General features: G+C 35.4%; 1 protein-coding gene and 1 long non-coding RNA gene across 2 annotated transcripts in view; one reads left to right on the plus strand and one right to left on the minus strand.

The window, feature by feature from the left end:
* The window catches only part of LOC107033066 (uncharacterized), a 26,096-nt gene extending 18,075 nt beyond the window's left edge, over positions 1-8,021 (plus strand). Inside the window, exon 4 of the long non-coding RNA XR_001458467.3 lies at positions 7,872-8,021. This is a non-coding gene — a long non-coding RNA (uncharacterized lncRNA). The remainder of the gene's footprint in view (positions 1-7,871) is intronic.
* On the minus strand, positions 345-28,000 carry FBXO28 (F-box protein 28). The gene is made up of 5 exons (XM_006198847.4): positions 27,700-28,000; positions 16,787-16,896; positions 12,982-13,120; positions 6,670-6,865; positions 345-4,956 (listed from the first exon to the last, which is right to left on the minus strand). The coding sequence occupies exons 1-5, from the start codon at positions 27,964-27,966 to the stop codon at positions 4,562-4,564; spliced, it is 1,107 nt and encodes a 368-aa protein (XP_006198909.1). The 5' UTR covers positions 27,967-28,000; the 3' UTR covers positions 345-4,561.

The following is a 28,000-nucleotide window of genomic DNA, read 5'->3' on the forward strand; positions in this document are numbered from 1 at the left end:
GAATGTTCAACCATGTATTTGAGTTAAAAATTAATGTAACCTAGAGTCTCATAGCTCCCAGGTGGTTTAGGATGTAGTAGAGCATAGCAGATGTACATAAGCTTTGGAGGCAAGTAGGTCTGGCTTCAAATCCCACGTACGCACTTGCGAAACACTGTGGATATGCTGCTTAACCCGAGTTCAACTTCCCTAGATAGAACACAACCTGCTTTATAAAGCGGCTGTGAGGGTTAAAATCACACGTAACACACACTGATTGCTTCAAGAGGTGGTAGCTGTGAATATGTCATTTGTTAGAAGGAGAGCTCCATAACCTTTTGTGCATGAAATACAAAGAAAACAAGTAACACTGGTAACAACACATTTATTTACGTACCCTGTTGTGTGACCGGGAGGTGTTTTTCACTTTCCAGTAATTGAATTAGGTTATAACAATTAAAATTCCAGAAGGTAGACTAGTAATTTATTGTTGCTCATGACCATAAGTAAACAGACATGGTACCACATAACGGAATTTTAAACACGTCTAAACTTTTGGCATAGCTTTGAGTATGGACCAGTATACTTTGGCAATGGACCTAATAGATTACCAGTGTGCTTCTAAATCCCATGGTTCTCTTCAGACACAACAGGAAAAATTCAATTTAATGCTTGAATTTCAGGAACTTAACAAAGATACTTAGGAAGCTGAAAAAGGCCATTACTTAAGCCTATCATATTTATCACAAATATAAATGTATTGCTATTAAATAATAAAATCATGGCAGGCAGCAGTCAACTAATTTTGTAGACTAGTATTTCTTGAAAATAACTCACCTCAGATGATGGGCTATTGAAGTTTGTTATTTTAAAGTAGTTTTTAACTTAACCTTTTGAGGACTAGTGAAAGGAATTCAGATCCCAAGTCAAACAACTGAATGGCATTTCAAATTGGATTTTACATTAGAAATAGCCATTTCCAAGAGACCGCATCATACATGGTATTTCCTTTCAGAATGCCTTTATTCCAGGCTTCGAATCTTACTTACAGCATGATTATGTTTAGAGGGCTTGAGAAATGTTAACAAACGGGTACTCATTGCTAGAGCAGACATAAGAATGTGCTGATCATCAAGTATCAGATTTCACATTGCATTAAAATTATATACTGTGGGAAATAGACAAGATAGGGAGTTCCTAGATCCTGGAAAATAGTATGGCTAAGGAAATAGAGAACTCAAAAAAGGAATCCACCTCCAAGAAACTAATTCAGTATAGTAAAATAGAATTAAGTGCCCTGTCTTAGGAAAAAGTTTATTAATAATAAGGAACAACTGGGACATCATACATCGTTTCTTTGGAGATTAAAGTGCAGGCTATGAAATGGCATATAAAATAATGCATAAAATAGTGCAATCTTAAGGTGCCATTATTTTTATTACACATAGCCTATGTTCACATGTCCATTTTCTCTCAAAAATCCAACTGTAGTGACACCTTTTAGCTTATTTATTTAGGCATTATTTATACTCTGTTTTACCCACTTCAGGGGCTACATAGAATATTTTAACATTTTAACAAGTAGAATAATAGCGCATACATCTTGAAACTACTAAATAGAGATTAAGGCAATCCCCTGTAAAGTTCAGTACTCCAAAAAACGTTTTACAAAAACAAGTTGCTTCCCAAACAAGTGGCTTTATACCTGATGGCACCCCAAGTTTTTAAAACAGTATGATTACTCTGATTACATTTGTCCATTTCCAGGCTCTGTACATCAAAAGAGGAGCTTGAAAAGCAACAGGTTCTATATCCTCACGTTCTAAAATAATTCATATTTCAGAATATGTGGAAACCAAGCCAAGTCTATGTGAGAGATAAGCAGAGGACCCTGCGGTGGGTGAGGGGAGGCAGTCCTCTTCCTTTCTTACATATGCCCTTCCACACTGTATCTGTCTGTAGGGCTGTACCATAACCAATTTGTAAATGGGAATGACTCGTTAAACTAGAGACGTCTTCTCTGAAGGACACCCAAGGAAGATGACAGGAAAACTTCCTATAATCAAGGACAGGATGGTTCTCCTGGGAGGCTAATTTACAATTTTTCTGTAACAAACATCAGTTTTAGCCGATGAAGTACTTTGTGATTTGTTGAAATTAAAATCCCATTATACTATCCAGAAGCAAGTACAACGGCTATCAAATTGGCCAAGGCGATATCCTAACACGTTTTAGCTAGTCTAGGTGAGATTGCAGATAGAACAAACTGAACGGTAGTGCTTTATCTCCTCCTGCTATACCGCGTTCATGCACCAAGTGCAACTCATTAACATGGGCGGGTGATTACAAGTGTATACTGCAGAAGTTTGGATTTGAAACAGAAAATCTGCCTTCTCATAGCGTGAATGCTTATTATGGAAGCCAAATACTCACGTTAACTAATGGAAGACTATAGGTACATTTAGGGTATCTAGATGTAGTTTAAAAAGAAACCCAGGAAACTTTAAATAATTTATTAACAACTATTAAAAAATCATCTGAGGTCATATCCCTTTGATGCATAAGGATCATCCTTTGTAAACCTGTAAACGTGTACTTTGTTACTTTAAAAAGTCTTCCCATTACCAGGAAAGTAGACTATGAAAGGCCATGAGTATTCCAGTAGGCCTCCTCCAAAGTTGTGACAGTATGGCTAAATCCTATGATTAAACAAATGAGACCTGCTGAGAAAATGAGTTCCAGACGGGGACTTTTATGGATGACCTTGGCTGACAAATGTTTTTTTTGGAAATTGTTTATTTTAAAATTACCTTCCCAACAAGCCATGAAACACTTGGATGTTATTTTATGGTTTTTCATTGAAAACATACTACATTGTAAATGGAGTTTCAAAGTTAGACAAAGAATTGATCAAAATCTAAGGACAATATTATGTAAGGACAATATTAAAAATGGATAAAAAGTTTCACTTGGTGAGGTTAATCTACAGGATGCATAACCATGTCATGTTGGACGGATAAAGACAGGTGGTGACCTTGTGCTTTGATTCAACTAAGGTACTTACCAACACCTTAGGTTTTATACAGGTATCAAACTCCCACCTGGAAAGGGATAGTACTCTACATTACACCTAAGTTTATCTTAAATAACTGAAGCCCAAGGCAACAGCTGCTTAAAAGAACTTAATAGTCAAATAATAAACTACATAATTTAGTACATTAAAATAAAACTGGGACAGTAATAAGTGAATGTTTCAAAAATGTACAACTGGGGAAAATAACCACTGTACACAATCTGGAGGTTGTTAAAGTGACCATTTAGGAGGCTGAACAGTGCAAGACATGCTTTTCCAGTTACAAGCTCAAAACAGGAGTGCAAACAAAATTAAAGCTTTTGTTTAAAGTTTTAGGATTAGGAAAGCTTGAAATGAATATTAAAAAGCTTCCCCTCAGGTCATTCCCCAGAAATGAAACGCTCAAAATGCTTTTCCATAATATAATTTTCTTCAATGAACTTTCTTTCATGGCAAAACTACATCCCACAAGCTGGGTTCCCTATTCACAACACCGGTCATGACCACACTTGATCAAGGAGACACGCAGTGGTGAGTAAGGAACAGTACTAGTTACCAGAGGTCTGCCATCAAGAGAAAGAACTTGGGGTTCTGCCTTAGCCAGTGTACCTGAACCCTACAGAGAACAGACAAAGCAGTGGGCTTTAATATTCTCTTATTCCTGTAAAACTGGAGGACAAATGGACTAGCAAATACCGCCCCCTCCCCCAGAGGCAAGCTGTTGTGGTGGAAGATGTCAAGCGCTTCAGTAAACTAAGATGCCGCTCTAAAAAGTGGAGAAGTACAGAGGTTCAAGGTCAATACCAGTGCAAGAGCTTTTTAAGTGAGTTGACTAGGCAATGCATGCATCCATCCATGCAAACGTAGGACATGGCCCCCAAAGAGAACTGAAAACATGTATATACCAACTGGATAAGTCCCTTGCCAGTAGTTTATAAAAATATATAGTCAATACTGTAGAGGCCCCTCCTACAGTCAATACTATGGAAGTTCATTTTAGTTACCCATTACTTCAATACCAAAAAGCATTTACTACTTTTCAGACATTCTAGACAAAGGTCACTTATAACAAAAAGTCAACTTTTTTTTTTAAAAACAAGATACTGTCCATTTAAAAAGTAGATCTTTTCTTTCAAGTGAACAGGACATTTTCTGTATTAAACTGAACTTGTCTGTCAAGACTGGTTTGTTTAAGATTCTTACATAATGTGCATATATGCAGAAACAAATAAACTTAAACATTATCTGCACGGAAAAAAGTTAACTTCTCAAAACATGATAGAACAGGTCTGGTTAGTACAAATCTATTGCAAAGTAAAAAGATTCTGTGCGTCAGTTCAACCAGGAGAAGCGGGAAAAGAATGTCCCAACCACGAGAGTTCAAGTTTCAGCTGTGTTCTGAAAGCCTAGACACCTAGGGGACACCATGTTGCTCACAGGATCCTGATATGCGGAACTGCTCAAGCGACTAAGCCACGTCTTCCTCTGGAGCTAGAAGCACATTCCAATTTACTTTCTGTTCCGGAGACGCTTAGATTTCCTAAGAGAGTCTATGGCTTCTGTGGCCTTTTTGCGTTTCCGAGGAGACTCTTCACTCTGCCCAGACCCTGAGGCGTTTCCTACTGCACTTTCCATCACTTCCCGGAGTTTGCGTTCCAGCTCTGCCAACCGTGCGTTCTGTTCACCTATGATCTGGGTCTGCTCTAGCAGTTTCTGGTCCTGGTCTTGAAGCTGTTTCTGCTGTTCCTGCACTTTGGTGCGAAGCTCAGAAATTTCACGCCTGAGAACAGTCACACCAGCACCATTTGTCTTAACCTGCTGCTGGAGTTTGGTAACCTCTTGTCTTGAAGGGTTTTGCTTGGAGAAGAGCTGCATTGTTGTCAGCGCTGCAGAAGGTCCTGGAACTGTGGAGAAATAGTTGAAAGTGGTCAACTAATCACTTAAACTGTCTCACAACCAGTAATATGTCATTAATTAAACTTATTCAAAAACAGTATCCTTAACAAGATCACTTCTGATAATTTCTTCTTGGCAATCTATTTGGTTCAACAGATAAATCAGACACCTTGTATTAATTCTAAATGACTTTGAATTCTGATTCTCATGTTCATGTGGCAATACACGGACTACCAGCAAATGGAGAAGGGCATTCAATGGCATAAACTTGGATTTAAAATATAAAACATTTTTAAGACTCAGTAAGAAAATGCAAGTAGTAAACTAAGAGTAGAATTATTTTCCATCATATTTCACACAAGCACACATAAACATTCAAGTTACCTATCATATTCTTAAGTCCTCTCTGCACTTAGTTATAGGCAAAGGTTTTAACATTAGCCAAACAATAGGGACACCATCAAATAATAATGGGCTACATCACACATGATGATCATGAAGAATTTCTGACTTGGTGTAAAGAAGCTTTGGAACTATTCTGTTTCAGGAATAACAGAATGTAACGCAGGCATAAAAATCACTATTTTAAACTAATAACCTACTTTAAAAAAAGTATCTCCTGAAGATTTTCTTAAAGGACCAGGTGGATCCATGCCTACCCTAAATCCATGTGGCTAATATTCTCCTTGTATATGAAAATAACCAGACTATTTTCCTTGATTAATGCATTCTTTCTTCTCTTTCTGCTTATCTTGAGCCAATTAACAAGGCATAGATCAATTCTTACATCTTGTGAAGTCTCAATCAGACCAATAATGATCTTATTTTCCTCAACACTGTTTCTACTACTCGTTTGGCAATTAAATGGACACTTCTTTAAACTATTTCTCTTGCCTACAATAATTTGAGTCTGGATGTCTTACCTTATGAAACAGTAAGATTCTTGGGAGCAGACACCATGTATTACACTTCTTTTTAGTCTCCATAGGACACAGTACAGTGCTGTGCACATAATAGATACTCAATAAATAATAGATATATTAACACTGAGATGTGTAGGCTTTATTGCTACATTACAGAGAGCCATTCAGTTACCCCGCTGAGTACTCCAGGGAGCTAATTGATCTGAACAAACAAAATGTTTTACTAAAATTTGTTCCCTGATTTAAAATATTTGCAGGGGTTGAAATTACTGAACAGTTCAGTCTTTCAGTAGATAAGGGCACAAGTCTCTAGGATCTGACAGTGTTCAAAATAGCCTTATGCACCCTGTCTTTTAAAGTAGCAGCTAGATACTCCAGGGGCTGAAATAATTGGTTATTTCTATGAAGAATTTTTTGGGTTTTGTCTGGTATATTTGATTCTATTTTAGGACAATGAATACTAACTAGTCAGAAACATCAAAAAACATACACACATATATCCAGCAATTCTACTCTAATAAATTTATTCTAAGTTAATAGTTGTGGATAGGGACAGGGATTTAGCCATGAGATTGTTCTTCAGAGTATAGTTTAAATACTGAAAATCTGGAGACAAATGTGCTTAATAACAGGGGATCAGTTACATAAGTTATGTCTGTAAGCCAACCTGTCATTAAAAATGAGATACAGTTACAGAGTCAGAAAAGTTCAAGACAAACAGTTAAGTGGGGAAAAAGAGCAAGTTATAAAGCTACATAAACATTATTATAAACTGAACATATTATAAACAAGAGATACCTGGAGGAGAGCCCATGAGTCTTCCAGATACATCTGATCCTGGTAATTTCCTCTTTAGAATTGGAACAATCTTTTCATCAAAGTATTCCATTGCCATGGAGGAAATATCCCTTAATTCTTGAAGTACTTCATGAGCTCGCTGAGGGGCTCTGGTAGAATTGACATATCTCAACACACGATAAATCTCATCAATCACCTAAAATAATGAGCTCTCATTAGCACTTCAGTTTAAAAAAAAAAAAGAAAATAGGACTGCTTGTTTTGCAAGTCCTATAAACACCTACGGGATGACTTAACTGATATACTGACAACTGATAACATTATCTGTGACACATGGTTTTGGGCTTGTTCTAATACTTTAAACATTTCATCTTTATATTTATTAAGCATCTTTTCTGTACTATACTTACTGGGGCAAATGATTCAGAATGATTAAAATACAGATCCTGCCCTGAAGGAAATCACAGTATAACTGGGGAGAGACATGTGTAAAGAAGTAAAGAAGGATACACAAATTGCTAAAGAAACCTGAACACTAAACTAAGGAATTAAATCTTGAAAGCAAGCAGGGGTAGGGGTGGGGGAACTACCCAAACTCATATTCTATTAATCCTCCAAACCCACTTCACTGTTTTCCGAAGCCCCAGGGACTCACCCTGATTTCCTTCTGTCCTTCACACTGCCACTACGTGCTCTATCCTTGAAGTTCTGTTTCTCTAAGACCTGCTGTGGATTGGAATGAGGTCTCCTCAGATCCCACTTTCTTGCTATCACTAAAGGGTAGCAAAAGATCCTTTTTCTTTTTAATAATAATGGCAATGGGGAAACACAAGGCATATACACATGGAGAAGAACTAAGCTCTAACAATCCTGATTCCTAATTCTCTTGCTGGAATGGTAACTGAACCTTCCTTAGGCATCCTGCCCTCAGCTTTAATCCCTGCGAAGTTATTAATACCTCCCATGGCTTCCACGTAGACCTGAAGATAATAACTCACACCTCTAAAGGTCTCCAGGCTGGATGACATCTATTCCAATGGGACTTCACCTAACAAGAACTGTGGGTTAATCAGCCAAACCATTCTGTCACCAAAATATCTCAAACCCACCTTGAATCCCACTCACTGTCACTACTGCATTTATCTGGCCAGCACCCAACTCTGGAACAATCTTATAATCTGCCTTTTCTTCTCTTTTTTCAGGCTGCTGAGTATTGCTAGAGAAACCCATAATCTTGCAGAACAGTACCAGGACAAATCACAGTCCTCAACACTTTCTAGACTCTCAGGGCAATGAGATAATCCTTGTCAGTCTACCATCATGTGTGCCTAATAAATGTTGGCAAAACTGAACTGTTAGGGTGTGTTCTTATCGTGAATCTGAGATTTCACAGGAGAGGCACGTTAGTGGGCCTGGCGAGATGACCAGGAATCGGCTTGGGCTGAGGTGGTATACGTGTAGGCAAATGTAATAGGAGATGAGATATGCTGGTTTTGAATTACACGGGACATGCAGATGATACTAGCCAGGCAGGAATATCTGGAGATGCATATTAGGAGTTCAGAAGAGAAACTGCAAATGATAGTGAGGCCAGAAGATACAGAATAAGATAGTCAAAGGCAGAATTCTGAGGTACTAGTGGCTAAATGATACATTTATTTCTGGCATTGCTACTAGATTATGAACTCATTTTAGAAGAAAATAACATTTTTTTTGATAGTAACTTACTGAACTACCATATTAGGAATTATCACATATATTAAAAAAAAGAAAAAAGAGTACTTTCTCTTGGGCTTACAGTTTAATTATACTAACATATGCTAACTTGTAAGATAAACATTCATTATTCAAGCATTTACTGAATTCTCACTATGTATGCATCACTTTTCAAAGCACTGGAGTAAAAACAGTGAACGTGGCTGACAAAATCTTCTCATGAAGCTAAAGTAAACGAACAATAATTTAAAATAGTGCCATGGGGAAAAAAGAGGAAAATGTGATAGTTACTGTTGGGGGAAGAGGTAATAACATTAGACTAGGTAGTCAGGAAAGGCTTCTTTGACGTATTTAAGGTAAAACTGAATGATTAAGAGGAATGAATCACTTGAAGATCTGTGGAGAAAAGCATTTAGGCAGCAGTAATAATGGCAATGGCTTCAAGGTCAGAGCCAGCCTGGCTTGCTTAAGGAGTACAAGGGTTAGAAATATGCAACCTGCATCTGTATCTCCAAATAGTAAAAATGTATGGAAGTTAGCATACGCTCAAAGCTTTGAAAAATATGGCCTAATTATTTATATATAATTAAGAAATGGTTAATAAAAAAATAAGGTAAAGTAGTAATACAGTATTTTTTAAAGGTCCTTCATATTGACTGAGGTTCTATGTACTAGTGCGAGGATATTAAGTGATCTACAGTAGTTTTGTGTTTATCAAAGTTTTTATATGTGTGTTATAAGAAAGAAAAAGTCTCAGTAACATTTCACTTTCCCAGAGAAAGCAGTCTTTTCTGAATCCTCTTTCAGTTTAAATCATGTTAACATCTTCATCAAATCCTTTGTTTTCCCCTCAGAATACACATTACAAGTTGTAAATACATCTTTCTGTTCATTTCTGCATTCACATAATATAGTAAGCTCAATGAGCTAAGAGACCATTTCTAGTTTCACTGTCAGATTCCCACAGCCTAGCAGTGCCTGGCACACAGCAAATACTCAATGAATATTTGTTACATGAATGATAAAGATAGTCAAACATCATAAACTGGTCAATATTGACATACTAAATAAAACTGTTCAGGGACAAGCCACAGGGTTACACTCAATACAAAAATAGGATTTTAGAGGCCAGATTTTGTTTTGAACATAAATGTCATGGTTAACAGAATTTATATTGAGAGGGATTTTAAAAAGATAACAATACTTGAAAGAGTATCCACAGCTTTATTAATAGATCTATCCATATTATGTTTATGTACATAAACACTAGTAGACAGAAGAATATTTACAGTATGTCTGAGCTAGACTAGAAATGACTGTTACAATGATTCCAGCGTGAATAAGACATACATGTTACCCAATGCAAGATGACTTAGTGAAAGACTCATAAGCAGCAAAGGGTAGCTCAAACTGTAATAAGTTCAATGTACAAGCAAAGTGCTGTGTAAAAAAGAAAGTAGAGAGACATAAGATCTGTCTGAAAGAACTGAGTATGCCTAATGAAGGACTTGGCAGTGAGAAGTAAGAATTTCAATGGGTAAGGGGAGTTAGAACAGAGTGGAGCTGAGTAGATGGATGATGTGGATGGACAGGTGACAGCATAGAAAATCAACATGTATACAGACCTATCATGTACCACGCATTTATTCTAGGTTTTAAAAAAATTTATCGTGCAGTTAATCCTCTTCCATAATTCTTATCTTCAGAATTAATTTCATATAAAAATATCCCATGGGGATTACTGATACTAAATTATATCTGTAAACCAATTTGTCAAATATTCTTCTGTTTACTATATTTAGCCTTCTAAATATAGTGTGAAACCAAGGTATCTCTATTTGCTCAAGTCTTCCATCAAAAAACTTAATGTTTTCAAATCTTACTACATAGAGACTATTTTAGTCAAGAATCATTATCTATGTTTTCAAGAAAATTAAAAATATTTTCTTTCCTCTGTCCAAAAGTTACAAGCGAAGGACAAGGTAAAAAAAAGGACACTGCATGTTAGAACCAAATGGCTTCTAGCATTCAGTCATCAGTGGCTGCAGTGGCTTTAGAGACACATATTAAGAAAGCATAGTATTTACCAATTTTTAAAATATTTCATTTTCTGAGTAGGTTTAATTACATTCTGAAAATTACTTTAGCAACAGGAATGTAATGGCATGAGTCTTGTGTCCAGTGTAAAGATCACAGGTCTTAGGCAAGGTCACCTGAACTCTTTAATTGCTGATTTCTACCCCTTTCAAATAACATGCCGCATACAGAATCCTACCCAGGCTTGAGATATAATAGTTACGAAAAATATTTTTAAGTTTTAAAAAAGTACGGTAAGAAACCAAATGGATGCTGAACACAGAAATTGATACAATATTGTAAACTGACTATACCTCAAGAAAAAAGAATGCAAATTAAAAAAAAAACAAATGGAAGTAACTATCATATTTCTAACACATGCAATTTACTGTCATGCTTATGTTTAAAGTGGCACAGTAATAAATGACATACTATCAGTATCATTTAACTGTTTTGATTCTTGTGGACGAGTGATAATTTCTTTGTTTAATCTAATGTTCAGCAAAGTTCCTATTAAAATATTGAATCTCCTATGTTCTCATTTTCTATTTTTGTCTTTTTGTTCCACTTGAGATATCCTTATTTTTCCTTTCCATCCCTTTTAATTTAAATTTTTTTCTTCCATATTTAAAAAACTGAAGTGCATTTAAGATTTTCTGAGTATTTCTTTATACAGCATGGTTTGACTGTATCTTTTATTCTCCATACTCCATTTCTACCACCTTAGTTGGTACTAGAATTTAAAGTGAAAAGTCAACAAGTGGTTTCCAAAAAAGAGCAGGATTCAACTGGATTTAATCTCATTTGTCTAGACAGTAAATATCGTCATTCCAACCACATGATCCTGATGAACTAGAACAAAAAGATGGGCAACTTCTGCAAAGGGCAGAAATGAAAACATCTTTGCAGGCCACACAGACTTTGCTGCAAGCTACTCAACTCTTGTTAGTAACAACTGACTAAACTGTCTCTGAGGTTATGAAACATTGAGGGGGAGGGTATAGCTCAAGTGGTAGAGCACATGCTTAGCATACAGAAGGCTCTGGGTTCAATCCCCAGTACCCCCTCTAAAAATACATAAACCTAATTACCTCCCCTAACCAGCCAAATTAAAATAATTAAATAATATAATAATAAATAAATAAAATATAATTAAAAAAAGAGTGTGTGTGTATAGCTCAGTGGTAGAGCATGTGCTTATTTAGCATGCACAAGATCCTGGGTTCAACCCCCAGTACCTCCATTAGGAAATAAATAAATAAACCTAATTACCTCTCCCCACCACCACCCCTAAAAAAACAAAAAAAAGAAATGAAACTTGGAGATGTTTCTTAAATATTCATAATCTTAACATTATAAGATATACAATAAAAACTATGAGACTATAGGAGACAACCTATTCTAGTTCAGTGAACATCCCAGGAACACTTGAGAGTTAAGGCTACTAATACAACATTGTAAATCAACTATATATAATTCAATTAAAAAAAAAAAGAGTTAAGGGCTATGAATCAGACCTGGATAAAATCTGGCATTGAGAATCAGAATCTAAAGTTTCTAACTGGTCACCCTTTTATAGCCCCCTACAAAAGCAACAGTAGCTAATATGAGGAACGTGAGCTATATCAAAGAATATTTCAAATAAAATAAAAAACAGAACTCCCCCGACTCCCAATAAACATCATAGATTGAAAATGGAAAAAGTACACATAAAATGTTGTTCATGTTAATTATCTATGGAAATAACAGAAAGAGGACATTCAGATTTTACTAGGTATTACTTAGTTCCAACCATGTTAAGCGAGCCTTTTATCAGTATCAATGAAGTAGCAAAATGACCTTTAATTCCACCTCCATCCCTTCCACATAAAAAGATACAGACACTACTTCATTCTGAATTTACACTCAATTCAAGAAGCAAGATACTAGTGAAGGTATGAGTAGCATGTTGAATGTTGGGGTATTTATTAACTTAGTAACAATAAATACACCACAATATACTTATTTATGTGTTAAACAGCACTATTATTTAGCTCTGAGTATACTGCTACACAAAAATTATGTATTCTTGTCAAATCTGGAAGTTTGTAAATTGTCTCTATGAAAGATTTCTCAAAACAAAACCAACCTGTCTCTCCTACTCTGCCTCCCTAAGATTATAACAATCTTGAAGGCAGGGACAATACCTATCGTTTTCATTGCTGTCACTCTGGCATCTTAACAAAGAGTAAAATCTCAACATTTTTTTCTTGAGCATGAATTCTTAAAAAGCTTTTCTAAAGAATAGTAGAGCTTCTAAAGAATGTGTATTTTATAATTAGAATTTTAAATATAAAGAGCACATAAGTTCTACATATTTATTAAGTTACTACACAGAAGCTAAACAAATCCATTCATAGAAACTCACTCAAAGAGGCAGGAATAATTCTGTCATTTAAAAAAAATCACTTTGCAACTTTATAATAATTTAAAGTTTATACAGTGCAATCCAGCTGTTCCAGGTAAGCAATTCTATTTTACCTTTCCTGGGATGAAGCAACAAAGATTGGAATCCACATACTTCATGAAAGTCATATTTAACAGTGATAGCCTTGTTTCAACAGCAGCAAGGATGTCTGCATGACGAGCTAAAGAATGGTTTCTCCTTTCTGACTCTCTTCTACAAAAAAAAAAGGGGGGGGGGCAATCATTAAAAGAAGTATTGTAGACCAAAACGCTAAGCACTCAAAATGCCTTAATGTAAGCCTAACATTTACATGCTAATTTAGAAGTCTACAATTGGGTCATAATTTAATTAACTGTAACGAAAAATGAATCACTGTGTTCAGAAATTCTTACCAAGGACTAGCACCCATTGGTAAGATATTTGGAAAAAACGTTTTTCTTGTTTTGTTTTGTTGTTTTGTACTATATCAATCCTAATGGCTATTAGAATAAAAGAAATTAGATAAAAGAATTACACATGGACATAAAGGTAAGAAACCATATATTTTTGCCTTTAAAATCAGCTTATTTGAACTTTTAAAAAAGTTTTACTGAGAAATAATTAACATATAATAAAATTCATTTTTAAAGTGTACACTTTAATAGTTTTTAGTATAGTCACAGTTATGTACCCATTAGAACTATCTACTTTCAGAACATCTTCATTATCACAAGAAGAGAGCCTGTAACCATTATCAATCTCTTCCGTTACCTAGCCCCTAGTGACAACTAATTTAGTTTCTGTTTCTATGGATTTGCCTATTCCAGCCATTTCTGATAACTGGAGTCATACAGAGCATGTGGAGTTTTGTGTCTATCTTCTTTCACTTTGCACAGTTTTCAAGGTTCACCCATGTTGTAGCATGTATCACTAGTTCTTCACTACTTTTTACTGTTGAGTAATACTCTATTATTAGACATATCATAATTTTGATTATCAGTTCATCTGGTGATGGACTTCTGGGTTGTTTCCACATTTGACTATGATGAATAATGCTGCTATGAATATTTGTGTACAAGTTTTTGTGTAGACACAGCCTCATTTCTCCTGGATATATGCCTAGGAGTGAAATTGCTGGGTCGTTTGTAACCCTATGCCTAACTTTTTGAGAAACAAACCGTTTTCTCAAGTGGCTGCACCATTTTATAATCCCACCAGTCACAGATGAGGGATCCAATTTGTCCATATCCTTCCCAACACTTGTCTTTTTAAATTTTAGCCATCCATCCTGGTGGTTGTAAAGTGGTACCCCACAGTATTCTGATTCCTAATGCCCTGATGACTAATGATGCTGAGTATCTTTGATGTGCTTGTATATCTTCTCTGGAGAAATTTCTATCAAATCCTTGCCCACTTTCAAATTGGAATTATTTATCTTTTTATTGTTGAGTAGTAAGAGTTCTTCATACAATCTAGATACAAATCCCTTAACAGATACATGAACTACAAATGTTTTCTCCCATTCTGTGATTAGAATTTCCATTTTCTGGATGGTGTCCTTTGAGGCTCAGAAATTTTAAACTTTGATGAAGTCTGGCTTGTCTACTTTATTTTGTTACTTATGCTTTAGGTGTCTATCTAAAAAAGCATTGCTTAATGATATGACTGACAAAGGCTTAAATTCCAGAATATACAAACAGCTCATATAACTCAATTACAAAAAAAAATCCAATCAAAAAATGAACAGGATCTAAACAGACATCTCTCCAATGAAGATATACAGATGGCCAATAGGTATGTGAAAAAATGCTCAGTATTGCTAATTATCAGAGAAATGTAGATCAAAATCACAAAGAGAGATCACCTCATACCAGTCAGAATGGTCATCATTAAAGTCCACAAATGATAAATGCTGGAGACGCTGTAGAGAAAAGGAAATCCTCCTACACTGTTGGTGGGAATGTAATCTGGTGCAGCCACTATGGAAAACAGTATGGAGATATCTTAAAAAACTAAAAAATTGGCTTACCATATGATCCAGCAATCCCACTCCTGGGTATATATCCTAAGAAAACTCTAATTTAAAAAGATACATACACCTTAGTGTTCATGCAGCACTATTTACAATAGTCAAGACACGGAAGCAACCTAAATGTCCATCAACAGATGAATGGATAAGAAAGTTGTGACACACACACACAGGAATACTATTCAGCCATGAAAAGAATAAAATTTTGCCAGTAGCAGCAACATGGATGGACCTAGAGATTATTATACTAAGTGATGTAAGTCAGACAGAGAAAGGCAAGTATCATGTATCACTTATATGTGGAATCTAAAATGACAAAAATGAACTTACTTAGAAAACAAAAACAGACTCACAGCTATAGAAAACAAATTTATGGTTACCAAAGGGGAAAGGAGGGAGAGGGATAAACTAGGAGTTTGGGATCAGCAGATACAACCTACTATATACAAAACAGATAAACAACAAAGTCCTACTGTATAGCACAGAAAACTATATTCAATAGCTTATAATAACCTATAATGAAATAGAATATGAGAAAGAATATATGTATTAACTGAATGACTATGCTGTACATCAGAAACACAACATTGTAAATCAACTATACTGTAAGTAAAAAAAATACGAAAAAAATTGCCTAATCCAAGTTCATGAAGGTTTATGACTGTTTTCTTCTCAAGGTTTTATAGTACAGCACTGACATTTACACTTAAGTCTATGATTCATTTTAAGTTTATTTTTGTATATGGTTTGAGAAGGGTATCAAACTTCATTCTTTTATCCCAGCATCATTTGTTGAAAACACTTCTTTCCCCACCGAACTGTCTTGGCATTCTCGTGGAAAATCAACTGACTAAAAATGTATGGGTTTATTTTCTGGCCTCTTAATTCTATTCCATTGATCTATATGTCTATCCTCATACCAGTATCACAATGTTTTGATAACTGTAGCTTTGTAGTAAGTTTTGAAATTGGGAAGTGGTAGTCTTCCAATTTTGTTCTTCTTTTTCAAGGTTGTTTTGATTATTCTGAGTCTTTTGCATTTCCATAGGAATTACAGGATCAGTCTGTCAATTTCTGCAAAAAAAGACAGCTGAGATTTTGATAGGGGTTGCACTGAATGTGTATATCAATCTGAGGAGTACTGCCATCTTAATATGAAATCTTCCAACCCATGAACATAGAATACCTTTCCATTTATTTAAGTCTTCTTTAATATCTTTTAACAATGTCTTGTGGTTCTTAATGTACAAATTTCAGACTTCATTATATTTATTACTAAGTATTTTATTATTTCAATGTTACTGTGAATGGAATTTTTAAAAATTGGGGTTTATTTATTTATTTAATTTTAGAGGAAGTACTGGGAATTGAACCCAGGACCTCATGCATGCTGAGAATGTGCTCTACTACTTGAGCTATACCCTCCCCCTAGAGTTGTTTTAACTTCATTTTGAGATCATTTATCAATAGTGCAAAGAATTATACAATTGATTTTTGTATACTGATTTTTTAACTGGTATCCCTGCTGAACTTGTTTAATTAGTGCTAATAATTACTGTATCTTATACATAATATCACATATGTACAGGATCCTGTCATCTATGAATAGAGCTTTACTTCTTCCCTTTCAATCTAGATGCCTTTTATTTCATTTTCTTGCCTAAATGCCCTGACCTTAAACTAAAATGCTGAACAGATATGGTGAGAGTGAACAAACCATAGTAAAATCATTTACTGTGATCTGTGTACCCTTTGCTACAAAAACTTGGAAACCATTTAACACGTAAACCTTACTGAGATTAAAAAAAAAAACTCAAGAAATAAACAAAATAACCAATGATAAATTATGGCCATTGTTCACTATAACATACCTTGGGAGCTGTGCTTTCACTTGTTTCTGACATAGATTATGATACCTTTCCACTTTCAGAAATCCCTGATTCAACATTCTCTGGCAAACCAAGTCCATTCTTTTACAAACCTATGGGAAGAGAGGAGGAGAAAGAACAATTTAAAAAAGAAAAAACCAAACTGATAATAAAGAATTAATTTAGACTCATAACTGATGGCTGAAAGTTTTCTGTGCTAGTATTGTTCCCCAGTTTGCTATCTGAATCAATTTATGTGGGTAAATCCCTCATTATAACTTGCAATATTGCATTTAAAAATTAGTATTATGTGTAGGCAAGGAATACTTTATTCCTTTACTTAGGTATTTGTTGAATGTTCTGAATGTATCCCCATTATCATGGTCAGAGACCACAGTTCTGAAGATCAGCAAAACAACATCAGGTTTTTAATGGTTTGAAACAAGAAAATTCTCCTTTATCCAAATATACATATTAAAACTTGGGTCTAACCCCTCACGAAGTTTATATGATCTATAACAGAATTAGAGTTTTTCATTATTTCTTCTAGTGATTTGGATTAACTATGACAGTTTACAATGGCCAAGGCCTATATTAGATATCTTCATATCCTCCAAAATATCTTAACAGGTATAGTGAAATCTTAACTATTTTGAATCCTTTAAAAATATGGTATTTTTGTACAATAAAAGCACAGGATTAGAAGTCAGAACACCTAAATTTGAGTCTAACTTTTATACATCCTTGAGCAAGTCAGCTACCATTTGAAACCCTGAATCAGACGTCTGTAAAATATGGATAGTACCTAGTATATAGGAATATCATTAGGATTAAATGAAATAATGCTTGCTGTATCACTTGGTAAAAAATATAAAGTGCTACATAAAAATTGTGTTAAATAAAGTTTGTCTTGGTACTAATTTGAAAACTTTGCTTCATATACTTAATTCTTATATTTCTGAGATATTCTAGTATCTGTCGTATTTTAATGAAACCAACTACACAAAATGTTTGTTCTTTGTTCCCTGAGAATTTTGCAGTGACTCAAAGTTTATTCTCACTGTGTAGGTGTGGATGTTGAAAGTGCGACACTGAGAGATTGAGATAAACCTACATCAAGGCTAAGTCAATTAGTCAGGGGCTATTTATGCACCCTTCTATTTCTCACAGTCCCCAAACACAAATGTTTGACAAATACTTGTTGAAATGAAATACTGATGAAACTCTTGCTGCAAGTTTGCTTTCACCCGAGATTACAGGGACAAAAATTCTGGTAAACTGGGTTGAAGCTAATAAAGGTTTTGATACACTAATACTAAACACCAGATATCTCCTAAATCACAGCATGCCAAATGAAAGGTATGAAGGTAAACGGTTCTTTCCAATTTCAAAGTAAATTAAAATATAATTAAAGTTTAAATACTAAGAATAATTTTAATGAATTATATTTAAAAATACAGTGGAATCTATTTCTAACTAAATAAGTTATCAATATTTGTTCAGAATCTACTGAAAAAATAAATATTTATTAATGTATATGTTTCTAAAAATATTTAATGAGTTACATTTTTACAAATCTCTGATGTATGGTTTAATGGAACACAACTGAATTTCATTATCTACTACTTCTACATTTAATTTACTGAGGTAAGCTTACCTTAGAACCTAATTCTAGAAAACACAATACACAAGTGCAGATTTCATTAGCTCTAAGAATGATGACATCATCACGTCACAGAGCTAATTCCACTGTACACTCATGAAAGAATGAGAGTAAAAAATGCAAATAATTAGTACAATAATGAAAATATTTTAGATCTTGCAGACTCCCTGAAAGCGTCTTGGGAACCCCTCTGGGATCCCTGGACCACACTTTGAGAACCAGTGCCCTAATCCTGAATAATCACATTGCCATAAACACTGCTATTGAACTTTATGTGAGAGAAAAAAGAAACTTTTATTATGTTATTCGAGGAAGGAAAAGAGAGTGTGTCTGTGTGTGTATATTATGAAGGGGAATAAAGCAGATGGAATCCTCATCTTTCATAGCAGAAAATCAACAGATATTATCAAGTAGAAGAAAAACAACACAAAGACTTGAAAGTGGTGCCTCTGGGGAATAAAAATTGAGGGTTTTATTGTTACTGTTGTTGCTAAAACTACTTGCTGTGAGGCATCCTCTAACACAACTTCATAGAAAAATACTTCTTGTGTTTGTGGACTCTACAACCTCTTTGATAATTTCTGAGTTGAATAATGGAACTAAATGTACTGTGGTGATCATTTCACAGTTTTTTTGCAAATCAAATCCCTATTCTGCACACCTTAAACTTATACAGTGCTATATATCAATTAAATTTAAATAAAACTGGAAAAATATTCATTTACAAATTAAAAAATTAAAGTCAATTACTAGAATAATAATTTCCAAGGTATTATCTATACATTACTTTATTATAGTAGAATTTTGCTGCACTGAATCTAGCTAAATACTAGAATTTAGGTATCTTTTAATGATCTAGAAATGCAACTGAATATAAGTACTGACTAGTATGAGTATATAATTGACCAGGAGATGAGACTATGAATAAATAACCAGATAAGGTCAACCAAGGAAGACCTCACATGATACAAGTTTTGAACTAAGCTTTAAAGGAAGCAAGGGGGGAGGGTATAGCTCAATGGTAGCTTAATTCCCAGTACTTCCATGAAATAAATAAATAAATAAGCCTAATGATCCCTCCCCTCCCCCAAAATTAAAGGAAGTGAGGACAAGGACTGCTCAGTTAGAGCTGACCGGACAAAAGCACAAAGTCTGTAATGGATAAACCATTAGCAAGCAAACTACTTCTAAAGATAGATCAGATGTACAGGCTAAGCTGAGAGGAATAAAATCTCCCATGTTTTGAGTGGAAAATCAGACAGTAATGAGAAAAAAGTTTCCATTTTTGGAAAGATCTGGTATTGGGACAGTTGATTGATCATTTTCTGTAAGCAACTATAATGTCAGGACTACAGGTATGGTTCTGGAAATTTCAGATGAAGATAGCTGAAATCTCTGCAGATGAACCCCCAAATGAAGAAGTAAAAGCCAAGAAATAAAGGCTTATAGATGGAGCCTCAACTGACCCTTAAAAGCTGGTAAAAAGATCAGAAAATATATACCTGAAACTAATACAATACTGTAAATCAACTATACTTCAATTTTTAAAAAATCAGAAAATACAAACTAGAATAGCACCACAAAAGCGAAAAAGATTTTAAGCATTAGTCCATATTGTAAGAAAAGAACAGAATTTAATGTGGTATTCTTCCCTTTGTAAATGTTCCATAAGCATGGACTGACCAATAGCATAAAAACAAAGACACAACAGATTATACATCTTTTGTCTAGGGCTCTGAAAGAAGCAAAGTGACCTCTGAAAAACAGAAATACACTAATCTTCCCCAAGGTGAGCAGTTTAACGATAACTGCTGACAATGTATGTTAACTTGCAAAACAAAGTTATCTCATTTAAAGTGCAGCTCTAAATCTGGGGCTATTTTAACTATTTCCCAGGGCTAAAGGGAAGAAATTTCATTTACTCAGTGATTAAAATAAAAATCCTAGCAATCTGCCAATTTATCCAAGACAGTAAAATAAAATCCTGGAATCTAATATGCAAAGATGATGACCATGTCAAAAACAATTGTGTATTGAGAGATTAGGAAAAATATACACTATAAAAACAAAAGGAAACTAATGGAATAAATCGGTTTACAATGAAGACATTAATCTTGGCGCCTCTGTTATTTGCTGTAGAACAGCATGAAGAACAGATGTGGTTTTTTTCTTCATCAATTACTTCAAGACTTAAAAATGCCATGTTTATTCTTTTTATTATTTTCTAACTTAAGTGGTCAGTAATAAAAATTCTTCTTCACTTGTATTTATTTAGAAATCTTTTTTGATCTGTTGTGCCACTATGGCCCTTCTTAAGCATGCAAGACACATACACCATAAATTTGTGAAACCCCAAATTTTCCTGTTAAACCTAATCTTTAATGTCAATTCTTAGTTGATCATAAGATACACATTTTTCATCTTTTAAATTTTGACAGTGGAATACTCTTACAATATATAATATATTATAATATAATTGGCAGCATTTCTTTCTCAGATATTTGTCCTAGATGTCTTGAAGTGTAGTATGCTAGACTTCTTTAATTTTGTTTAAGATGCTGTAGAGACTTCAAGATATGTTATCAATTTAATAAAAGCTCCTCTGGAAAAGAAAGTACTGCCACAATAATATAGATACAATTTGATCAAGATGTATTCTCATTTCAAAAATGTTAAAATATGAACTATATCTGAGAATCAAGGAAATATTGTAATGGAACCAAAATTTTTATGTACTCATTTCATCCTCTATAGTTCTCAAATGAATTGAACAGCTAATGGTTTTCTCCAATTTAATTAGGACGCTATTATCAAAGGTTACACTGCTTATCAGACCCTAGAATTCAAAGGAACTTAGACACTAGAACATATCCTTTCTTTTTCAGTGAGAAAACTGAGGCCTTAAGAACTTAAATGATTTGACCAAGGTCATCCACCCATTCAGTGGCAAAAGTGAAATTAAGAATCCAGGTCTTCCAAACTGTCTTTTAAATTTAGTGATCTGACACTATACAGACTGGAATGATTATCCTAATTATCCTCAACTGATCAGGGTCACAAATAATACTCTATTGCTACAGAAACTGTTGACGATAGTCTAGAAAGCCGGACTTCTTGAGGCAATATAGGATTTTAAGGACATTAGTGGGGGTTCTTACAATACCGCTAAAGTTTAGAGATGGAGCTAAACCAAGATCTTCCTATAATCCTTTAAATCAGACAAATCTGCATCGTAGAACATTTGACAAGCCATCTGGACTGAATTCTTCAAAAAGTCATGAAAGAATGAAAAAAGTGAAAAAGTGGGAGGAATGTTCTAGATTAAAAAGACTAATGCTTTATTAGATTTAAGAATCTTAACTGCCTCTTCAACCCTTCCAAGCCATAAGAAACATTTTTGGGGACAACTGAAAAATATGAGTATAAAATGTAATATTAAATCCCTTGGAAGTGATGATATTGTGACTATATAAATGTATTTAGGGGTAAAATGTCATTATATTTGTACCTTACTTTCCAATGGTGAGTGAGCATACAAGCCAAAGAGATAAAGCAAATGTGGCAAAAAGTTAATGACAGGTGATAAAATCATTTTAAAAAGTGAACAAAGAATGAGTCAGTCCTATTTGTCTTTTTAGTGAATTCCTCTTAATTCCCTTTACCTATTAAAATTATGGATACCACTTGACAACTCTTTCATAAGAATACTTTACTCTTTTATAAAAAAAATTCTATCTACCTGGCATGTATTATTTAAGATATAATACTATATATGGAGAGACAGAGAGTTAATTCTCAATTGTCTGTTGGTAAAATTACAACAAATTTAAAATTCTCTGGGTATCTCTCCTAAATATTCACTTGGAAAGAGAACATAAATTTATTTTAATACTAGCCTGAGCAGAACAATTAGGAAGAGAAGTCTGTTCGCAGGATTTCTATATTATACCCTATATTATACCCAAACAGAAAAGCCTTTCTGATTAATTTTTGTCTATACCATTAAAATAGATCCACCTTATTAATTTTGATTCTCATAAGAGTACTTTTTTTTAGTCAATCAACTTCTTAAAATGGTCTTATAGAGTGTTGAAGACATTCTGGATGAACTATAAACTTCAAATTACAAAATTTCTCCAGTCTCTTCTGTTGGAGGTAAATGTTAAGCAACTGATTTTTCAGCACTATTACAATTTATACAGAAAACACTTTTACTTCACAATGACATTTTTTCTGTTGTTTACTCAAAGCAATAATGTTTTAAGAACCATTTCATTTATTCAACAAATAATTGAGTACTTATATTGTATCATAGACAATCTAAGGCCATAAGGATTCATCATGGAAGGACATGTCCCCGTTTGTGTAGAGCTTAAATTTAGTGGGAAACAGGCACTTCCAAAGATAATTCCAATATAATATGTGAGAAATACTACCTGTTCAGATCACAATCACAGGCTTTACTGAGCTATCAACACTTGAAGTAGTAGGTATTTTGTACCTTGAAGGTACAGATATTTTCTAGGTGAGAAAAACAAAGGAGAGGTTGTAGGCAGAAGAAAAAGCATGTGCTTGGAGAGGTCTAAGATGTTTGGGAAACTAAACAACCTGACGTTTGTTTCAACCAATCTTAAGTGTGAAATACTAGAAGTAGGTAGTTGGGAGAATCCTGGAACAAGAGTTATCTTTTGCTCCTAGTCTCAAAAATCATGAAATTGGATTAGTCCAATTACATTGAATAGTCCAACCTTTTAAGATAGAAAGTACCTTCCTCAATACTGTAACAATCTATACTATTCAGTTTACCAAGGTATACGAGTATATCTGGCCTCTTTTACGAAATAATGAAGATGTTGAGAAATGGATTTTTGTTTTGTTTTGTTTTGTTTTTTGCACTTGAGTGAGGAAAAGCACTCGAGCAGGGAGCTGTCCCTACAGGTCATCTTGGCTGACAGCTGTCAGCCAAGATGACCTGTAGGGACAGCTCCCTGTTTTGTTTTTTTTCAAACATCATTACTTGTTCCACCCGCCAAAAGTTGTCAAACCTAGAGATTCTCAAAAAAAATTTCTTAAATTTGACAGGCCTATTAAATAAAAATGGTGGAAAGTATGAGGGAGTCTGACCACTCATCTAGGACAGTTAAAACTTCACACATCCAAATTCAACCTCATCTTAACCCCTGAAAAAGTCACCATTCTCCAATTACTTCATTACCTTATATGTCATTTTTTTTTCTGATGGGAATGTTCTTTTACTAACTGGATGAAAATTAGTTATCCTGAGGAAGCTTCTCTTGATTAACCCCAACATTCCTGTATTTACTACTATGCATTTGTTATCCTGGTGCTTTGTAAACTTGCTCAAGGAAGGTACGTACATTCTGCCTCAATGATGATACTGTGCGCAGAGTTACAGACTAAATACCTTTATTTTGCAAATCTGCAGAAAGAGTGAATTGTCCCCCAAATGTTGTAATTTCTTACCTATACTTAAGCACTTGTTAATAAAATCAATAACCTGAAGATGACATGATAGGGAAAAAACCCAGCAATGCAGAGTATATTTTCTATAATACAGCAATACGGAGCAGTGGTTCTCAAAGTGTGGTCTAGGGACCCCAGGATTCACAAGATCTTTCCAAGGGTTTGCAAAGCCAAACTATTTTCATAAAACTAAAATGTTATTTGCCATTTTCATGCTCATTCTCTCACAAGATGCAGCAAAGTTTTCCAGAGGCAACATGACATGTAACAGCAGTCAATGAAATATGTACTGTGTATTCTTATGTTCTCTAGAATTTTCAAAGGTAAGCTGTTAGGATCCTCAATAACTTTCAAGAGTGTAAAGGTGTCCCAAGACAAAAAAATTTGAGAGCTACTGGTATAGAGAAAGAGATAGGAGGAAGACAGCTTACCTACTTAAAAAAAAAAAGGTAATGGCTTCCCATTCTGTTTCATATTTTCTACCATAATCATAATCAACCCTCTGTATTAACTTAAGTTTTCAAACACATTTGAAGAAAAGATTTGAAAGGAACTATATATGGGTAACAGATTTAACTAGCTAGAGTGCTCTAGAGAAGTATCTTGGGACAAAAGCACGTATTTTATGTACTTTGTTACCAACTGAAAAGTATCATTCCAAATAATAAGCATGACTTCTGAATTTAACTTTTAGTCAAATTTATGTTCTGAACCCCTAATAGGATTCCATTAAATTTATAGGAGCTCCACTAGAACCACAGAGGAAAAAATTTGACAGGATCTCTAAAACATCTTTTAAGAAGCCTTCCATACTCATTTTTTCAGTGAGAACACTGTGCTCATGAATCAAAGTTACACATTCAAAGTTAGTTTCGATCTGCTCTCTGAGTAGGGGTAGGGCCTCGCTTCTTAACCTTTGCCACTTGTTTCAAAAATTCTCATACCTGTCAAGGGGCCTAGGTGACAGTCTAATGCCACATCAGCACAAATCTGTGTAATTTACCGGAAAACAACTCAAAGTACATGTTTGTCATTTCAAAAGTTATGTTCAAACCAGTAATTTAAAATACACTGGAGGAGTCAAGTATTTAAAGAACTATTTCTGTGTAACTAGAATTTCCAGGTTATGCATATATCTTTGGAGCAAGTCAGTGGCAGAAAAAACAAAACAAAATCCAATTTAATAAGGCATTTGAACAGTCCCTTGAAAATAACTAGACTGGAGAGGCAAATTTCAATTATTCATAGCAACCGGAAGCAAAGACTATCATCAACTGAACTGTACAAATATTTGAAAAATGTTATTTTAGCAATTTCAACTTAGGGCAAATCTTTTAAATAAAATACAGAGTAGTAAATCCATGGATTGTATACCCGTCCTCTAATTTAGCTGCTAACAATAGTTACGATTTGAGGCCCTAATAAGGCAAGCAAACTGGGAAGGAAGGAAAAAAAAACCCTGAAAAATACATAAACTAGCTCAGCAACCACCAAACAGCTGACATTTAGCTTTATGAAACCAATTCTGTTCTTAATTTACATCATTCTCTTCCAAGTATATCCAACTTTAACTTCACTTAAAAAAATACTTAACAATAAAAGAAACTATGTAATTTATATGCCAGACAGCAGCATACATACTGCTATCAATTTTTTTTTTGGGCAAACAGTTCATTACGTATAAATGACCACTTAAATTAGAAAAGGCATGTAAAACACCTACCTACCAGGCAGTGTCTCTAGACTGCCAAGTTCATTTAAAAGATCATAATTAAATTAATGCTGACATCTAGTGGCAAGAAAGAATCTTTCATGTTACTTGAATTGTATCTTATGACACCAAACCAATGAACCTAAAACCAGATACATTCAAATCCCCACAAAAGATTATCCATTTAACCTAACAATTATCCATTAACTTTAAGTAAAGAAAGGAATAAAAAAGCACTTCACCATTACTAAAGCAGAGGGGAAAAAAAAACCCATCTTTGAGATGTAAAACTAGCTGTAGAACCTTTTTTTCAGGGTGGGGGGGTGGGGAGAGGAATGGGAGTGGAGGCGTGGTAAGGGACTCCTTATGAAAAAAAATCTTTGAAACTACAAATTTGTATTTTTTTAAATCCTAGAATAGATAACCGCTTAAAGGATTGCAGCTAAATATTTCACTTGAAAGAGATATCATTTACTAATAAATTGTGAGATGTGTTTTAACTTTGTCCCCTAAGATTCCCCCCCTTAAAAATGTTTTAAATTTTTTAAAAAGTAAAATGACTAAATAATGAACAAAACCCCCACAGTTTTCCTCAACACTTACAAAACAGAACTGTGAACATTCCAAGCTGTACAAAGCCATTGTCTGGCTGAAAGGCTCAATTCAATCAAATGTTATGTCCAATTTCCAGACCCAAGGAATGTATACCACGAATTTTGATGAAATATCATCCTATATAAAAATTGAAGGGCTATTTAAGATTCTACAAGAAATTCTAGGATGAAATGTTTTAGAAATTAAGGGACAATCATTTTGAAATATCACTTTTCAAATGAAGAATTTTCCATCCTACAGACTAGCATGGTTGATCTGCTGTGTTGACAAGAAAAAAAGCTGTCGACCAGTTTGAATGAATATTTATAAGCTTTCTTTAAAAAATAAGTATACTTTCATTTCAAAAATACAATTATAATCAATTTTAAACTGAAGGTGTAAACCTAAAATATGGCATATTGATTATTAAGAAAATGCTATACACAGCACATTCAGAAATACGTCTTTGTCCTCTTAGAAACAACCCCAACCACAGATTCAGCTTCTACACAGAATCGGTTTGCAATCATTTCAAAATGTCCACCTCCTTCAATTTTCTTACCACTTAAAGATAAATGCACTGTAAGGAAGCGAAATATTTGGCTTAACTAAGACATTTATCAAACCTTCAGTCAAACCTCTGAAGTGAAGCAAAATCCCAATGGCAAATTCATTTTTATAAATCATGGACTGACCTACTGTGATTTTAAGGTATAAAACCTCTCCTAAAGCTGGCGGGTGGGCGTACATCTCTAGTTAGGAAATGAACTGCAAGAGAGAAAAAAAACCTTGTCAAGGGGCAAGTTGCTTCACTATGGGTGGGAAGTGTCAGGGGTGAGGCAAAGCCGGAATAGTCTCTTCTCAGGGTTCTACTTTATCGGTCAACTAGGGCGCTGGAGTTGAGGCTATGAAACGCGTTCGAATTCCTCAAAACCTTTACCGGCTTTGGGGAAGGACTGACCGACCCGACTTTACCTTCTGCAACAAGAAAACTTGGATGGCTGGGGGAACAATACGTTATTCTCGCAGACAAACCAAACCTGGCTGGGATCACTTCGCCTACTTCGGAGTTCTCGCCCTTAACTCCGGCCGGGGGCTGGAAGGTGATATACAAAAGGCAGGTGGCGAGACCCCTCCGGTGTCCACGCTCAAAGCGAGCGGAGGTGGGAAGCCCAGCTCCCGCCACCTCCCCACCCGCGGCCCTGCTTCCGGGTAGGGGGCGCGGAGCCCCCTGGGCGAAGTTCCCACCGGCAGTCGCTCCCATCCCCGAAGCAAGAGCGGAATCCGGACAAGCCCCGCTGACCAGCCCGGAGTGAGACTCTAGGGCGGGAGGGGCGCGCTCGGTGCTCTGGCGCCGGCTACGGCTCGCTGGGGGCTCCCTCCCCGGGGAACGCTCTCCCCTCTTCGCCCTCCCCAGACCTCGGCCCGGCAAAGAGGGCGGCGGGGGTCCCGCGAGGGCCTCACCAGGCGGAGCTGGCTAATTTCGTCGTAGGACATAAAGCTGAGGATGTTCTCGATGGCTACGATGGGCAGCGCCACCAGCGTGTTGTTTTGGGGCAGCTGGTCAGGAGCCAGCGCCGGGACTGGGGGCGCCTGGGACCCCGGCAGCGGGGGCTGGGGCGGGGGCGGTGGGGGCAGTCGCTGGGTAGAGCCGATGGCCGAAGAGGAGCCGCTGTCGCCGTGGCCGCCGCCTCCTTCCTCAGCCATCCGCTCCTCCGACGCCGCCGCCATCTTGGGGGTTTGATTCCTTCCCCCCACTGCAAGG

The sequence above is a fragment of the Vicugna pacos genome, chromosome 23, assembly GCF_048564905.1.
Source record: "Vicugna pacos chromosome 23, VicPac4, whole genome shotgun sequence".
Classification (NCBI taxonomy): Eukaryota; Metazoa; Chordata; class Mammalia; order Artiodactyla; family Camelidae; genus Vicugna; species Vicugna pacos.